The following is a 19,189-nucleotide window of genomic DNA, read 5'->3' on the forward strand; positions in this document are numbered from 1 at the left end:
GCCACGCACCTTGCAATCTCACACTTGTTCACCTCCAGCCCACGCTTTGGCATGTAACCCATTCCCCGCTGGGACTCTTTGCTGCTGTACATAGAGAGGTAGTGAATGTAGGGAGCTTCATCTGTAATTTCAAAGTATCGGATGCTGCTATCCCCCTATAAAGTGCACATAAAGAGATTGTTAATCAGATAGAGATGCTCTGATAATATAGACAGAGGAATCATTAACCAGAGGGAAGATCAATCCTAATGTAAAATGTATGTAGAAGGAGGAAAGCAAGCCCCTTATAGAGGGTCAATTTATAATAGGTCAGCAAGTACAGTAGATGCCTATCATGCTCATTTTCGAAAGAGAAGGACACCCATCTTTCGACACAAATCGGAAGATGGGCGTCCTCACAGGGTCGCCCAAATCGGTATAATCGAAAGCAAATTTTGGGCATCCCCAACTGCTTTCCGTCGTGGGGACAACCAAAGTTCACGGGGGGGGGGGGGGGGGGTGTCGGAGGTGTAGCGAAGGCGGGACTTGGGCATGCCTAACACATGGGCGTCCTCAACCCATAATGGAAAAAAAGGGTGTCCCTGACGAGCACTTGGACGACTTTACCTGGTCCTGTTTTTCTTATGACCAAGGCACAAAAAGGTGCCTGAACTGACCAGATGGCCACCGAAGAGAATCAGGGATCACCTCCTCTTACTCCCCCAGTGGTCACTAACCCCCTCCCACCCTCAAAAAACATCTTTAAAAATATTTTGTGCCAGCCTTTATGCCAGCCTCAAATGTCATACTCAGGTCCATCACAGAAGTATGCAGGTCCCTGGAGCAGTATTAGTGGGTGCAATGCACTTCAGGCAGGCGGACCCAGGCCCATACCCCCTACCTGTTACACTTGTGGTGGTAAATGTGAGCCCTCCAAAACCCACCAGAAACCCACTGTAACCACATCTACGTGCCCCCCTTCACCCGTAAGGGCTATGGTAGTGGTGTACAGTTGTGGGTAGTGGGTTTTGGGGGCTCAGCACACAAGGTAAGGGAGCTATGTACCTGGGAGCAATTTCTGAAGTCCACTGCAGTGCTCCCTAGGGTGCCCGGTTGGTGTCCTGGCATGTGAGGGGTACCAGTGCACTACGAATGCTGGCTCCTCCCATGACCAAAGGGCTTGCATTTGGTCGTTTCTGAGATGGGCATCCTTGGTTTCCATTATCGCTGAAAATCAGAAACGACCAAGTCTAGGGATGACCATCTGTAAGGATTACTTAAATGTCAAGATTTGGGCGTCCCCGACCGTATTACTGAAACGAAAGATGGACGTCCATCTTGTTTCGATAATACGGGTTTCCCCGCCCCTCCACCGGGACGTTTGCGAGGACGTCCTCAGCAAAACTTGGGCATCCCTTTCGATTATGCCCCTCCATGGGTCTCATTTTTGAAAGCAGCACTTAGACATTTTTCTCACCAAAACATCCAAATTGGCATTTTAAAAAACCATTTTCCAGATGTTTTTCTATGCAGTTCGTCTGCAGTGCATCCATATCTCAAGAGGGCATATCAGGGGCGTGTTAAAGGTAGGATTTGGGCATTTCTAAGCCCTGGACATTTTTCAGCCATAATGGAACAAAACGAAAACATCCAAGACTAAATCTAAGACCTTTTGAGCTAGAACTATTTTAATAATGACTAAGCCACAGAAAAAGTGCCCAAAATGACCAGATGACCACTGGAGGAATAAAAGTATGACCCCCCCCTTACTTCCCCAGTGGTTACGGATTTCCTATCTAATCTCTTCTAAGCTTCTTTGGATCCAAACAGGATTCCTTTGTGTTTATCCCATGCATTTTTGAATTCTATTACCATTTGCATCTCTACCACCTTCCGTGGGAGGGCATTCCAGGTATCTACCACCCTCTCAGTGAAAAAATACTTCCTGACATTATTCCTGAGTCTGCCCCCTTTCAACCTCAATTCATGCTCTCTAGTTCTACCACCTTCCCGCCTCTGGAAAAGGATTGTTTGCAGATTAATACCTTTCAAATATTTGAACATCTGTATCATATCATCCCTGCTTCTCCTTTTCTCCAGGGTAAAAATGTTCAAGTCAGCAAGTCTCTCCTTGCACGTCTTGTACGCAAATATGCGGGTTGTGTAGTACTATGCATCTTCTTGTCACTGTGTGTACTTTTATATGCATATACCATGGGATAATTTTATAAAAGCCCTTTATCTTGGTCAAAACAGGGTTTACCCGGGTAAAAAATACTTTTATAAAATCACCCTCCTAATATGAAAACAGAGAGGTTATGCCTGATGGTGCAGAGATTCCCATGTAGTTTTCAGATGCCTATCTAGACATATCTCAGATTTGAACTTTAAACTCTTTTGAAAGGGAGACCTTGTAATCCTGCTAGTCACTGTTTCTTATAGAGCACAGGGACATGGGCTGCAATGTGATAATGAAAGACACAACTGAGTTAAGTCAAAGAAAGGATTATAAGAACAGATATAGTTTAAGAATTAAATATAATGATTAAAGAGGAGAGCTGATTGAGGCTTAGTGAGTGCAAAGAGACAGCGGGGGCACTGCGGCAGGGGCAGCTAGTGCATGGTCTCTGGCCTCACCTTTCCACACAGGTAGACAATTCCTGTGTCAGAGTCAAAGAAGGGGACGAGAACCCCACTACTTGTATCCAGTTCCTGTAGTGACATTGGCTCCTCCATGTTCTTCTGTGGAATGGAAGATGGAAAGTATCAATCAGGCTTCTATATGGTTCATATAGATCCCCCCCCCCCCCCCCCATATCCTCAATAACCTAGCATATGCCTGTCACTAGTAAACTGTTAGCGGGAAAGTAGCAGGGCTCTTCCACAAAAATAGACACATAGACAAAAATAGACTAATCTTAAACATATGGGAAATGAGCAGTATTAAAAGAAAATAACATATTTTGAAAATCTAGTAATTGTATAAACATAGTAAATAAATGCATGATCTTAAACAGAAGGAATGGATCCTCAGAAGCTTAGCTGAAATTGGGTGGCAGAGCAGTTGGGGGGAAGAGGATAGGGGAGGGCAGACTTATACGGTCTGTACCAGAGCCGGTGATGGGAGGCGGGACTGGTGGTTGGGAGGCGGGAAATACTGCTGGGCAGACTTATATGGTCTGTGCCCTGAAAAGGACAGGTACAAATTCAAGGTAAGGTATACACGTATGAGTTTGTCATGGGCAGACTGGATGGACCATGCAGGTCTTTTTCTGCCGTCATCTACTATGTTACTATGTTACTATGTAAACATAATGTATGGGAAATTAGAACATCCCATACGTTATGTTTAAGATCAGTTTATCTTTATTCATGCACACTCAATTTACATGCCTTTATTTACTATGTTTATACAATGTACTTACTATATATTTCAAAATATAAGTTACTTTCTTTTAATACTGCTCATTTCCCATATATTTAAGATTAGTCTATTTTTGTCTACGTACACTCATTTTACATGCATTTACTTTCATTCTTAACAGAATGTATTTACTGTATATTTTTAAGATTAGTTTTTATGTCATTTTCTCCTAACAGTTTTTACTTATTAATATATTCAATGTATGTCATACTCCATTTCTCCCATCTGTTTTACTTTATTTTATTGCTGTATTTGTCCTTTTACATGCACTTACTTTTTTATATGTACCTTCGTATATATCATTTTATCCTTTTATGCTTTATTTATATACATGTTTTTCTATGTATATCTTATTTTTAGACCCCTGATGCAGGCTTTTCGCCGAAACACAGTACTGTTGGGTTTTGAAGAATAAAGACTTTGACCATTAGAACTTGTGTTCACTGTTTTTTGTGGAACAGCCTGCTACCTTCACTACTCCCTCTGCTGGCTTATCTTCACGTAGTGACACATGGTCCTCCGCCTCTGCGGTACCCTGACTAGTAAACTGTTACAAGATCACATTTACCACTTTTTCCAAGCTTTTACAGAGAGAGATTGAGATCTGAGGTTAGGTCTGTTCCTTTTCCTTATCCAATCTGTGGGAAACTCATACCGCCTCTGTGATATCATGTGTGGTTAAAGCTGCCCCTGCTGTTATACTACCAGCTATGGCAAGTGGCATTTTCTTGCAAATGCTTTCTTCTCAAGGATGTATCCTTACCGGGTCCCATAGTGCCACCTGCCGCTCACTCATACGGCTGAAGCCTGTGGTCAGGATCTTCCCTTCAGAAACAAAGATAGCCCGGACCGGACGGCTTCCTTCATGAGGTTTCTCTTTTTCCTGCCAAGGCCCAGAGAAACAAAACGAAAAAAATAACCTGTCAGAACATTTTTCTCCAGACATATAATGATGAGGGAATTAGAGTTGATGTACGTATATAAAGACAGGAGCACAGTTGAGATTAGAATTTATGCTCTGCAAACATGCCTGCCTGATAGCTGGCTGTTGAAAGTATTTCCTCAGACCCTTTCTAGGAGGAGAAAGAACTCAGGCCAATGCGCTTCCCTTCAGAGGGGCAAGAGCAGATTTTGCCCTCCAAGTTGTCCATAATTCTGCTTTGGACTTACCATCACAATCATGTTTTTCCGTGGATCAATGACGCGGATTTTCTTGTCTTTGCAGCTGGTGCAAATCAGGCTACCGTTGAAGTTCCAACTTACACTGTAGATCATGTCTGTGTGGTGTTCATCCAGTGTGATCACTGCTTCCCCTGTTCCCACATTCCAGATGATAATTATGTTATCACACCCTGGAGAGATAAAGAGAATGGAAGAGGCAGTGAAGACTAGTGGTGAGACACCAGCTTTTTTATGGAATGATCCTGTATTGGAAGACCATGGATAAAGGCCAGACTATTTTTTTTCATAGCCACAGAACACCTAGGGATAACAAAGCATCTTGTTGGTTAGAGGTGCCATTTTGGTTAAAGGTGCCATACAAACCAGCCAGCCACAAGCTCTCTAATTGCAGATATTGTGTTGGGCAAAGTACTGGTCAGGCCATGGCCCCAGTGGTCCACCCCATTCTGCTGTCTATGGCAGCACCACTCTGTAGGAGGACAGGCCCTTTTATAAAACATAGTCATCTTTCTCATCCAACCACCTATTCAGAACAACAACTTGGCATCATGTTCTTATAAAAAAACAACAAGAGTCAGAAGTAGGTACTAGAGAGGCTACTGTGTTAAGGAAATATGTCTCTTTATGTCCCTCCTTTAATCCCTCTGCATAACAATTTTCTCCCTTTCCTCTATGTCCCCTTTGTAACTGCCACACTGTTTCCAGGTGCCAGAGTGCCTACCAGCGCTCATCAGGATGTTTTGTGCTGTGGGATGCCAGCCAATGATGCCCACCCTCTTGGAGTGGCCCTCCAGTGTCACAATGGGCTCGGTTATGGGCCGTGTGAGACCTCCATCTGGAATCTCCCAAACCTGGAATGAGTGAAAGCGGGAGATGAGATCAGAGGAAGCAAAAAGATTTTGAGATGGTGTATCATCTCCCCACCACTTTGTTGAAATTGGAGATCCCCACATTAATTATTCTAGCAAGGGACACTGTTGTTGGTGAACCTCATCCCAGTCAAAGAGCAGGAATACATTAAACAGGACAGCCTTCAGAGCTCAGCTCCTCCCACTTGACTAGAGGATTGTACGAGGAAACCTGCCATGCTCTTAGTGCATCAGGACTCAACTGTGTTTAGTTGTTAGAGCCTGTAGTTCACTTCTCAGCAAACTCGAAGCCCACAAAAGTACATTTATTTCCAAATCTTTCCCACCCCTTCTTCCCTACCATGACCCCTGTCCTCATCACCTTATCATAATCATATGACTCCCCGCACTGCTCTCCACTGGTCTTACTGATACATATCACATACCTCCCCCTCAACAGTACAGGATCCCTTTAGCCCCTTGAAAATGGCATTAATGTTAGAGCTTTCCTCCTTACCATGACGGTACAGTCTTCAGAGCCACTGGCAATGACATTGTCGTTGTGTGGGCACCAGTCAATGTCCAGCACAGGAGCTGTGTGACCACACACCACAGGCTGAGACTTATCCAGACGCCCAGTCTGCAATGACATGGAAAAAGAGAAAAAAATAAGCACTTAGAGTCTGTGAAGATTCCCATTCTTTCAGCAATCATAATCATAACAACAATTGCCTTATTAAAGGGTGCAGTGTGGTATTGGCATATGCACAGCTGCCTCAGGAAGCAGAAGTGACAGGCTGAAGGTCACATGGCTAAATGGGGACTGGGTGGATGAGATCTCTCTGGAACCCAGGTGCTATAACCAATGTGCTCCATGCAAGGAATTCCTACAATTATGGATTTTCATGTACCAAATGCACAACCGACACACAAGAAAGGGCACACACTAGATATTATCGCATACAAATTCGATCCAGACCTAAACCTTATACTAGAAGACACAAAATGGATACCCACACCATGGTCTGACCACTACAAAGCATACATCTCCCTCCAATGGAGGACGAAAACCACAATAAAAAAACAAGAACGAAAAACCTACACTACTAGAGGAAAAATAGACCCGGCAATATTCTGGCAACAGATTTACGAAAACGAATGGACAACAAAGACAGACACAATCAACTTCCTCCAAGAGTGGGACAAAAGATGCAAAACAATATTAGACAACATCGCCCCAATTCAAATCAGAACCTCACACAGAAAGAACTCAATACCTTGGTTCAACGAAGATTTAAAAAAACTCAAAACACAAGTTAGGAAATTAGAACGCACATGGAATAAAAAGAAAGACGAACCCACACTCAATGCCTGGAAACAAATCTGAAGAAAATACAAATACACCATAAGACAAACCAAAAGATTATACTACAAAACCGAAATTGGACCAAATTACAAGGACACACACAAACTCTTCCAATTGGTGAACAAACTAATAGACACCACACCAGTCACAAACAACAGCAAAGACATACCAGAAGCCAAGAACCTCGTGAAGTACTTCAAAGAGAAAATAGTACAACTGCGACTAAAAATACCTGCCAGCCCTATTGAATACACAGCTCTTCTAGAATGCCTGGACCCAGAACCTGGAGTATACCCAGCAGACAGGACCTGAACCGAATTCGAGCCACTACCGGAAGATCTCATCTCCCAAACGCTTAAAAGATTTGCCAAATCTCACTGCAAACTAGACATCTGCCCAAACAACCTTATGAAATCGGCCCCCCAACACTTTATAACAGATCTAACCATGTGAATTACATGCTACAAAAGGGACTCTTCCCAAAGGAGAAAGGAAATATCTTACTCACCCCCATACCCAAGGATGCAAAGAAAAATATGAGTGAATTAACCAACTATAGACCAGTAGCATCCATTCCACTAATAACCAAAATAACAGAAGGGATGGTCACCAACAACTCACAGAATATCTAACCAAGCACTCAATACTACAAGAGTCCCAATCAGTTTTTCGTTCCAACCACAGTACCGAAACAGTACTAGTTACGCTCATTAATAAATTCAAACAAACGATTGCAACCGGCAAGAATATATTACTTCTACAATTCGACATGTCAAGTGCCTTCGACATGGTCGATCATGAAATCCTACTACACATACTTGAATACTTCGGTATCGGAGGCAATGTTCTTAATTGGTTTAAAGGATTCCTAACTACATGCGCGTATCAAGTGACATCAAATTCGACTACATCAGCCACATGGACACCCAAATGTGGAGTTCCACAGGGATCTCCCCTCTCACCGACCATATTTAACTTAATGATGACACCCTTGGCCAAACTACTATCTAAGCAAAACCTCAACCCATACATTTACGCTGATGATGTAACGATCTACATCCCATTCAAACAAGACCTAAAAGAAATCTCCTCTGAAATCAGCCAAAGTCTACAAATCATGCACTCCTGGGCAGATGCCTTTAAGTTAAAACTCAATGCAGAAAAAACCCAATGCCTAGTACTCACCTCCCAACACAACACGAGCAAATTCACCACCATCGACACCCCAAAACTAACTCTACCAATTTCGGAAACCCTGAAAATTCTTGGAGTCACCATTGACTGGCACCTAACACTTGAGAATCACGCGAAAATCATGACCAAAAAGATGTTCCATTCAATGTGGAAGTTAAAAAGAGTAAAACCATTCTTCCCAAGAACCATTTTCCGGAATCTGGTGCAATCATTAGTACTCAGTCACCTAGACTACTGCAACTCACTATACGCTGGCTGCAAAGATCACATACTTAAAAAACTCCAAACAGCCCAGAACACAGCAGCCAGACTCATATTTGGAAAACCAAAATACGAAAGTGCAAAACCCCTACGAGAAAAACTACACTGGTTACCACTCAAAGAACACATCACGTTTAAAGTATGTACCCTAGTACATAAAATCATCCACGGCGAAGCCCCAGCTTACATGTCTGACCTGATTGACCTACCACCCAGGAATGCCAAAAGACCATCTCGCACATTCCTTAATCTTCACTTCCCAAATTGCAAAGGCCTAAAATATAAACTAATGCACGCATCAACCTTTTCCTATATGAGTACGCAATTCTGGAACGCATTGCCACATAACCTAAAAGCGACCAACTTCCGAAAACTGCTGAAGACCCATCTTTTCGACAAGACATACCACAATGACTAAAACATATGAAAACCCCACATATATCTAGTAAGCATTGTTAACAGTGCCCCATATTATTTCTTCATCATACTTTCCATTACCCAATATACTTCTGTTACACTAATATTAATATTAAGCCACATTGAGCCTGCAAAGAGGTGGGATAATGTGGGATACAAATGCAATAAATAAATAAATAAATAAATATTGACCTAATCAAAATTGCTGATATGAAACGTGTACTTCTGGACTACAGACTGATACAAATAAGGGCTAGATTTTGAGCCAACATGGCAACCTTTGGACAGCTGGGGTGTGAGTTTCTCTGGTGTTGTGTGTCTGTGTGTTTTACCTTTTGTTAGGAATTTCGTGTAATTTTAGGGGATTTATAGAGTATATTATGGAAGCTTTATCAGGCAGGAAAGTTTGTCTTCTGTCTATGTACGTACAAGAAGTGCACCTGGTTTTACAGAGACTTTGTGGGTAGTTTCTTTGAATAAAAAGGTATCATCTTATTTTCTTTTCCATGTTTTATTTTGTTTGATTTCTATTGATAACCTTAAGAGTGGACTAACACGGCTACCACACTCCTCTACTTTGAATAAAAATAATGAGATTTGATTTGATAAGGGTAGGGTTAAGAAATGCTAGGTCTGAAAGAAATACAACTGCTTTGATTGTTGATTTGATTTTAGAACTTAGACGTATTGGACTAGATTCTATAAATGGTGCCACAAAATTTCAGTGCTGAGCGCTATTCTATAAAGGATCCATACCCTTTCTAGAATAGCGGCTAAGCACATAAACAGCGCCTAATCTTAAGGTGCCGGCAGTTAAGCCTGCTGGAAAAAGGTATAAATGCTGGTGTCTATGTTAGGTGCCGATCAGGTCTATTCTGTAACAATGCATGAATATTCTTGGAACCCCACAGGCCATGCACCCTTGAATTTACACACTATAGGATTTCTGCACGCATAATTATAGAATACGATGTGTGAGCAAATCCCAATTAAGGCCAAGTAACACCAATAATTGGTTGTTAGCAGCCAATTATTGGTACTGCTTGGCTCATGAAGCAATTAATTTGCACATATTGTCGATGTGTTCTGATTTGTGCATGCAAATTTAGTCACCATATATAGAATCTGGGGGGTTTATGTGTAACAGAATCCTGGTTGTTGCAGACTTCTATTGCTGTAGTTAAACAATGTTGCCTACCAGGCTATTTATGGGAATGGTCTTATAGGAAATGTAAGAAAGGAAGGAGGAATTTTATTTATGCAGGACATTTAAACTTTAAGAAAGTCCAGGTGTCTCATGATTTATTAGCAGATATTTTAGTGGTGACAAATAAGGTTGTGTCTTTCTGTCTGTTATATTGTCCTCCTGGATTGCTCCTACAGGATAGTTCATTTCTATTTGATTTTATTTCTGTTTTACCTGTTCAGTTGGAGACTCTTTGGGGCCCTTTTACTAGGCTGTGGTAAAAGTGGCCTTGCATTAGCGGCAGCAGCCGTTTTTGCTGTGCACCAGGGCCCTTTTTACCGCAGCAGGTGAAAATAGCCAAAAATGAAAAGACCGTGTGGTACATTCACACTTGCCATGCGGCCATTTTTTTTGGGGGGGGAGCACTTACCGCCACCCATTGAGGTGGCAGGGCTCCCATGCAACCCCCGCCAGCTGAAGTGCATTTTCCAGCGCTGGTCTCCAGCACTGCCGCATTTCCTGCCTTGCTCTCTCTTCCCCTTATGTCATGTCTGGCGTGCTCGTTTTAATGAAATTGAGCAAGTTCACATGCCCAGTTTCACTAAAATGCATGTGCCGGATATGAGGGGAAGAGAAAGCAAGGCAGGAAATGCGGTGGCGTTGAAGACCAGCGCTGGAAAAAATGTTTCAGCTGGCGGGGGTTGGGGACCCCCACCAACCAAACCAGGGGCACAGGTCCAGTTTTGGGGGGGGGGACAGGCCCCTGTGCCCCCCCCCCCCCCCGCAGCTATGCCATTGGCTCCTGTGTTAAACCAGCGGTAACCCCCTGTGGAAGCAGTAATTTTGGGTTGCTTTACTGCAAGCCTGTTGCCGCACAGCAACCCTTTAGTAAAAGAGTCCCTTTGTGTGTTAAGTGATTTTAACCTCCCTTTTGATCCAAATTCAATTTCTTTTATGAGACAAGACCATTTATCTTGTGATTTTGTACCATATTCAATGTTTCGATGTAACCTGCTTTGGTTTAAAGTGGGATATAAATATGAAAATAAATAAAAATAAGTAAATTGGTTAAACAAGCAACACATTGTGCATGGCATGTTTTAGATCTAGTGTTAGTATCTAGCATAATACTTTGAATAAACGTGTGGTCTCTTCCCCAATGATTGGAAGTAATCTGGACAGATCATTCTCTGATTAGCTTTTCTGTTGAGGGGACTTCATATGATATGATTGTGTTACTTGTATACCGCCAATCCCCACCTGACGGTAGTTCAAAGCGGTTAATAGAAAATGAAGCATAACATTGCTTGAACAGAAATGTCTTTAGTTCTTTTCTAAAAAAAACCGTAAGAAGTAATAGCACGTAACATAGCAGGTAATGAAAGCCAAAACTGTACAGCTTGAAAACTAAATGAGCTCTCTAAAATGTTCTTAAGCCTAATCCCCACAAATGATGGAAATAAAAGGAGAAACAGTTCTCTGGATACAGAACACCTTCTAAGAAAAGGGAAAACAAACAAATAGACTGGGGAGAATCCATTAATCAATTTAAACAAGAAAGCTTAAAATAAATTTAGGCCTGTACTGGAAGCCAGTGTAAAGAAATCAAGGTGGAGGTCACTCTATCAAACTTTTTCATATGAAAAATAAGTTTAGTGGCTGCATTCTGAAGAATCTGAAGCCCGGTGTGTAATTTAACTATAATAGTAGAATACAGACTATTACAGTAGAGTTAATGCCAATGCTTGGACCATAGTCGAAAAGTGTTTGTTTTTTAAATCAAAATAAGAACATACATTACACAGCTGTTGAAGTTTAAAAAACACTGTCTTAACAATGTGCTTGACTTGAGGTTCAAGAGAGCGTTGAGTCCAAAATAAAGCCCAGCATCTTAGATGTTTGCTCCACTTTTAACAAAAGATCATTAGTAATCATAAGTGTATTTGGAATAGGGACAGTAGAAATATCTATCCAAAGAAGTTTAGTTTTGTTTGTTTGTTGCATTTGTATCCCACATTTTCCCACCTTTTTGCAGGCTCAATGTGGCTTACAATGTTCCGTCATGGCATTCGCCATTCCAGAGTAAAAAGGTACAATTGATATTTTATTCCTGTTAATTTAAATACATGGATAGAACTAAAATATTCAATAGTGTATATACAGGAGACAATATTACACACCATAGCAGAATGACTAGCCATAAGGATCAGCACCAGCATGTCATTCACATATGAATAAAATGTAAATTTCAAAGATGAAAAGACTAGATCAAACCATGCCATATAGACGTTAAACAGAATGGGAGGTAAAGGTCCTGTATGCCCTAGTGAGGGAGAAATATATCTTATGAAGCATCGCTATGATTATTTAATCTGTGGATGAATAATAAGTCATTAACAATCTCAGGATTCAGTCTAGCTCTCCTGTCTTCCACAGTCCTTCCCACAATAGAAAATGTCCTCTCAGAAAACGTGCTGGTAGCAGAAATGCACAGGAGCCGCCATGCAAGTTTTGCCAGTTTTGGTCAGCACTTTTGCTAGCTTTTCCAAAAAATCAATACATTGTCGCCTGCATTAAAAAATGACATGTATGATAAGAAAGGTTTGGCCACAACACGTCAGGTAGTTGTTCGTCCCGACTGTGATTTATCAACATTAACTGCGGTATGGTTGCTTTGTTTAGATTTTTCATCTGTTGTGTCTGTTGATGATATGGTTGACTTTTGGAATTTGTCTTTGTCTGAATCTTTGCATCAGATAGCACCAGAAAAAAATAGTTCATGTGTGTGATAATTTTTCTAACATCCCTTGGAGTAATAAGATCATTACAGATTTGTGTTTGTCCTTAAGACAGTTTGGAAGGAAATGGAGAAAAACGCATAATAGTGATGATTATGATTCATATAAACTTTATTTACATTAATATCTTAGTGCTTGTGAGATTGTTAGAAATAATTATTTTTAATCTAAAATTTTTCAAGCTCTTAATAGGCCAAGAGAGTTGTCTAGTATGGAAACTCTTTTGGTACCAACTGTGGATGTTATTTTTTTTTTAAAAAGGGATTGATTGATGCACAGGCAACATTTTGCTTTGTCTCACTTGATATATCATCCGCATTTGATACTTCAGATCATAGTATTTTATTGAGGGGAAAGGCTCATAGGCGGTTTTCATCTAATTTGGAGAATCGTAAGATGGTGGTGAAATGGACTGATATATCTGAGATCCATTTGTTGGATATGGGGGTGCCACAGGGGCATATGCCCTATCGGCTATTTTGTTTAGCCTGTTTTTGAGGTCTTTATGTGATGTTTTAAGATGTTTGAATGTAGATTTCAGGGCTTATGCTGATGAAGTAGTTCTTTTTTCTGGTTAATGATGATTTTGTAACTGGTCATCTTAAATTACAGCAATGTATGGAGGGTATTCAATTTTGGATGAAGGACAATAGATTAGCTTTAAATTTAGCAGACAGAAACTATGCTTGTTAGTCAGGAGGTTTGTAGTCAGGTTGACCCGGTACAACTCCAGGGCTGTCTTGTTCTTGTTAAGCATCAGATTGAGTCTTGAAGTTGTTCTGAATGCACAGCTGAATTTTAAGGCACAGGTAGCAAAGGTAGTTGAAACTTGTTTCTATCAGCTATATGTTCTAAACAAAATTAAACCTATGATCCCTCGATCTGATTTGATAGTGGTTCAGAGTTTGAGGTTTATCTCAATCTTGTAAAGCATTACAGGTTGTACAACATTCTGCTGTATGTTTGATTGTGGGACTGCAATGTAATGATTATTTTACATCTTCTTTGAAGTCTTTATACTGGCTACCTGACACTGGGGTTTACTAAGCCACTAGTGTGGCTGGCTGTGCACTAGTGCCGAATGGACTGTGTTGGCAATGCCGCTCAGAAGCCACTACAGTGGCTTAGTAAACAGACCCCTGGGTGTTTTAGGATATTGTTTAAGGCAGTGGCATAGGAAGGGGGGCGTGAGGGGCGGTCCGCCCTGGGTGCACGCGCTCGGGGGGTGCCGGCCCCGCTGGTTCCCTGCTCCCTCTGTCCCAGAACAGGTTATTTTCTGTTTCGGGGCAGAGAGAGCAGGGAACCAGCGGGGCCGACGCAGCTCCAAGTGACAGGCACTCTGGGCGGATCGGCCCTCCTGCAGGTAAGAATGTGGTCCGGGGGGGGGTTCGCTCCGGACAGGGGGGGGTGCGCCGCAGGGGGGGGGTCGCGCCGTGCTGCACCCGGGGGGGGGGGGGGGTGCGCAGCGGCAACCCACCCCGGGTGCCATTAGCCCTCGCTATGGCACTGGTTTAAGGTGTTGATGATTATTTTAAAGACTTTGACCAGTGTTACTCCTGAATTATTGAAGACTACCCTGAGGCTGTATGAACCAGTTCGCTCCCTGAGGTCAACAGGAACTCGGCTTTTGATGCAACCTTCTTTAGCAAAGATTCAATATGTTGACATTTATGACAGTGTGTTCTTCCTGGGTGGCCTGTGCCTATGGAATAAACTTCCTTTAAGTATTCGGACATTAACATCTACGTCAGAGTTTAAGAAAAGGGTGAAAACCTTTTTGCTTATTCAGGCTTGTACAGAATAAGAGGGCCTGGGATTGTTCTATATGATGCTGTTTATGTCAGAATTTGTTTAAAGGGTGAATATCACATTGGTTTTTGTTTTAGTTTTATATCCGATGTATGATTTGTAATATTTATTTATTTGTTACATTTGTATCCCACATTTTCCCACCTATTTGTAGGCTCTCAATGTGGCTTACATAGTACCAGAGAGGCGTTTGCAGACTCCGGTGTGAACAAATACAAAGTGATGTTGTGGTAAGATAAAGTTCATGTGGCACAGCCACATTAAGGCATCGTATAACAGAAGAGTTGTGTTATGTCCATTACGTGCTTTAGTTTTGTTGTGTTGCAGAGATCAGGCATTTATGTTGGATTGGTAGGGTATGCCTTTTTAAACAGGTTAGTTTTTAGTGTTTTCCGGAAGTTTAGGTGATCGTACGTAGTTTTCAAGGCTTTTGCTAATGCGTTCCACAGTTGTGTGCTTATGTAGGAAAAACTGGATGCGTAGGTTGATTTGTAATTGAGTCCTTTGCAACTTGGGTAGTGTAGATTTAGGTACGTTCGTGTTGATTCGGATGTGTTTCTAGTTGGTAGGTCAATCAAGTCTGTCATGTATCCCAGAGCTTCACCGTAGATGATTTTGTGAACCAGGGTGCAGATTTTGAAAGCAATGCGTTCTTTGATCGGGAGCCAGTGTAGTTTTTCGCCGAGGGGTTTTGCGCTTTCAAATCGCGTTTTTTCGAAGATAAGCCTAGCTGCCGTGTTTTGAGCGGTCTGAAGTTTCTTTATGGTTTGTTCTTTACATATGTTATTATTTTGTTTGTTTCTTTTATATTTAATATAATGTATTTTATTATGTGTGTTTTCTTGTTCCTCACTTAGCCCCCCCCCTCCCCATTTACTAAGCTGCACTAGTGGCTTCCACACAGCAATGCTGATACAGTCCATTCAACGTGAATAGGCTGTGTTGGCAATAGCGCATGGCAGCTGCTACCACGGCTTTATAAACAGGGGAGTTAGTTAATAGGCGGATTATAAATAAATAAATAAAATAATAATAAACGTTCTTGACTTAACCACCAGCTTTTAAATTTAATATGTATATGCAGAATGTGCTACCTCTATAGGTAGCAGTGCTGAGTACATGGATATTGTGATCATCATGTCAGTGCTATCCATGCTATTCGGCGGCCAAAACTGAACATACAAATTATCAGGAAAGTGGCCGGATATTACCACTATACAGATAACTTTTCAGCACACTCTTACTCCATCTCTTTCTTACTATACTGTAGTATATTATTTACGTCTTATAGTCCACTAAGTTCCATCTACATTCTAAGAGGATAACACAATAAAGAAACCCTTCATATTGGAGAATTACAAACATCTTAATTGACAGTACAATTTAATCTCAATGGCTATAAAAATTTAAATTTGCTTAGCAAACAAGTATGTCCTTAAAGTCTTACGAAAGGTATAGTATATCTGAATTTTCCTAATACTCAGAGGTAAATCATTCCAGATTTTCACTCCCTGATATAAAAAGGAGGACTCTAAATATGGTTTCTTCTGAATACTTTTAAAAGATGGATACATTAATTTCAAACAACGTTCTGTACAAGCCAAGCAAAAAGATGATGGCAGATCGAGATAGTTCCTGTTATTTAGTTAACTATCTTCATATACTAAACATGGTAATTTAAATTTTATCCTAGAAACTATCAAGAAGCCAGATAGTATCAAGCCTTTGAGTCATATGGATAGAGAAATTATAAATTCACTAGCCACCAGTAAACATATAGTTTTGTCAGAATATTGTGCAGCAGATTTCTGTAAGAATGCCCAGCATATTCATGCTCTGTAAGTATTGATATGTGTTCAATAATGATGTTCTCTACTGGCTGCAATCTGGGTCTAGCTTCAGGATAAATATTTGCACTATATAGGTCAATGTCTCTTTAATATAGCATAGAAAAAACCTGAGTACTGGACCTGCTCAGATTAGGGTTTAATTAGTATTCTGAATGCATACCCGGAAGAATCTATGGCACTGTTGCTTTCCATGCTTAATAAAATCATGCGAGTTTGCAGACAGCCTGTGGTTTAGGCCTCAGCACTACAGCAAATGAAATCTGTGTTCCAGTCTCCTTTTACTGGAATTGGCAGGGGATAGAAAAACTGCAGAGGGTGATGCATTTGATTTCAGAAAGGATGGGAACATGGTTACTCTGGCTGGCATTAGAGCAGCACAGAGAGTAGGTCAGAGGAGACTTCTCGCCAACCCTCAGATTGACAAGGGTATTTGATTCACCCAGGCATGCTATTTGGAGTTGGGGTTTTATATTAATATATGATGAATACAGGGACATTAATAAATGTGTGACTCAGGTGACCCTAACTGCCTTACCAACAGGCGATATATTTCTATGCTGACCATTCAAAGGTACTACATGCCCTAGTTAGCATAAATTAATATATGCCACATTTTTAAAAAGTTTAATCTTTTGATTGAAATTTACAATATACAAAAAAATGTGGAAAGAGAGAAAACAAGCAGCAAACATTAACAACAAAGAACAAACAGCTTCAAGAACATCCTGTGTTGTAAACAGATAATAATAGTAAGTGGAAGTATAATAAAAGTGTTTAAGTACTCTCATCATGAAGAGGACTCACAAAAGATTAACAACAGATCCCAGACTTTTAAAAAATGTTCTAAAGATCCTTTTCATTTAGCCATTATTCTTTCATATTTAATTATATTACATAATGAGGCCTACCAAAATTGAAGACAGATATGACTGTGATTTTTCCAATTATGAATTATCGTAGTGAATGCAGTTGCTATATATCTAATCCTGAAAAACCTGTTCCTTCTCTGTTTAAAGTATGGAATACTTTGGTAGCAAATCAGTTTACACCATTAATTGGCCAAAAAACAAATTCATGTTTCTTCATTATCATGTTACCCAAGATCCTCTTTTATTACTAAATGTACATTTTCTTTATAACTCTTATATATTTCTTAAATATCTCTTAAGATGTCTGCTTGTTAAAACATTTCCGTGTTCTATCACTATCATGTTACCAACAATTCTATGCTATTACTAAAGGTATACTTTCTCATGTATTCTCACTATTTATGATGTATTTTAAGCCACATTGAGTCTGCAAATAGGTGGGAAAATGTGGGATACAAATGCAACAAACAAACAAACAAACAAATAAATAAATAAATATATTTTGTCATAAATCACAGTTATCATCTTTACCTATTAGTTGATGCCCAGGTCAAATAAATACTTAGAAATTCAATTTTGGTTTTCCTGGGAACAACAAACCCTTCAAACTAATATGGACAAGTTAATAATATATGCCACATGAATTTTCTAGCTGGATTCCCTATAAGGAAAAAAAGGGGGAGGGGGAAGCTAGGAAGTTCCAAGTTTTGGAGGGGAAATTGTTCTTTGCCTCTTTTCTGTCCCCCTCCCCACACACACACCCTCTGAAATAGGCAAATAGCAACAGCTCACACTCTCAAGAGGGCCACCTAAAAAGAAGGTCATCCAGAAAGAAGAGTGGTCTTTTTGCCTTCTGTTTCTGTTGTCAGCATACTACTACTACTACTTATCATTTCTATAGCGCTACAAGGCATACGCAGCGCTGCACACCATACACAAAAAGACAGTCCCTGCTCAAAGAGCTTACAATCTAGATAAGACAGGTAGACAGACAGAACAATTAAGGGTAAGGGAATAAAGAGGTGAGGATAAAAGGACAGTGGGTTCACAATGTACGGATTATTTTTATGTATTACTACTCTTTAGTGTTTGGGACTCTGGTCTGGGTGGAATTTGGGATACTTATCCCCATTCTTTCATTTATGTTGTCTGTTTTTGGACTGTTACTTTTTTATTTTTATTGTTTAAATTTTGTATGATGTTACTTTTTTTAACTCTGCATTTGTAATGTTATTTTGTTTTTGTATTGTGATGGGTTTATGTGATGACACTGTACAGGTTATTTTTCTACAATTTCTTCACTTTTATTTTGATTTATATCATCATCATTTTTGCTGGTAAATGGCTTTGATATATGAAATCGAAAGGTACTATTGTAAAATTCTAAATAAGCAATGAACATCATCACAAGATGATGTTATAGAGTAATTAAATCAAAATTCCATGGCAGTTTATCTGAGGAAAGAGGGAGATGGTCTGATAGTTTCTTATGGTTCCTTTATACTTCAGGCTCAATTGGAAATTGAACCAGGGTCTGGCACCCCAAAACTTTGGTTACAGCTTCCAAAGGATTCACAACTACTCAATCTGGTCATTGCAGTGACAGTCCTTGGCTAAAGCTCATGCACCAGGGCTTTCCCCCAAAATCTATAATTATGAATTCTAATCTGTCTCCTAGGAGTCATCCTTAAGCAATGATCATGACTCTCTTTCCTCTGCCAGTTAGGAACTGGTTGAGTGGAAGGCGACAGAGGGTGTTGGTAAATGGAAGGGGATGTTACCAGTGGTGTGCTGCAAGGTTTGATTCTTGTGGAAATTCTTGTTATCATTTTTGTAAGCCAAATTGTTGAAGGGCTGTTTGGTAAGGTTTGCCTCTTTGCGGGTGATACCAAAATCTGCAATAAGGTGGACACCCCTGATGGTGTGGACAAGATGAGGAAGGACCTAGCAAAACTCGAAGAATGGTCCAGAATTTGGCAGCTAAGATTTAAAGCTAAACAAAAAAA

General features: G+C 40.5%; 1 protein-coding gene across 2 annotated transcripts in view; it reads right to left on the minus strand.

The window, feature by feature from the left end:
- The window catches only part of LOC115473962 (coronin-1A-like), a 166,306-nt gene that overhangs the window by 26,926 nt on the left and 120,191 nt on the right, over positions 1 to 19,189 (minus strand). For both annotated transcript variants that reach the window (XM_030209192.1, XM_030209193.1), the window contains exons 3-8: positions 5,951 to 6,073; positions 5,307 to 5,436; positions 4,574 to 4,755; positions 4,167 to 4,286; positions 2,617 to 2,721; positions 10 to 155 (exon numbers count right to left, since the gene is read on the minus strand). In XM_030209192.1, coding sequence (XP_030065052.1) covers positions 10 to 155; positions 2,617 to 2,721; positions 4,167 to 4,286; positions 4,574 to 4,755; positions 5,307 to 5,436; positions 5,951 to 6,073 — 806 coding nt within the window. The remainder of the gene's footprint in view (positions 1 to 9; positions 156 to 2,616; positions 2,722 to 4,166; positions 4,287 to 4,573; positions 4,756 to 5,306; positions 5,437 to 5,950; positions 6,074 to 19,189) is intronic.

The sequence above is a fragment of the Microcaecilia unicolor genome, chromosome 7 (genome assembly GCF_901765095.1).
Source record: "Microcaecilia unicolor chromosome 7, aMicUni1.1, whole genome shotgun sequence".
Taxonomy (NCBI): domain Eukaryota; kingdom Metazoa; phylum Chordata; class Amphibia; order Gymnophiona; family Siphonopidae; genus Microcaecilia; species Microcaecilia unicolor.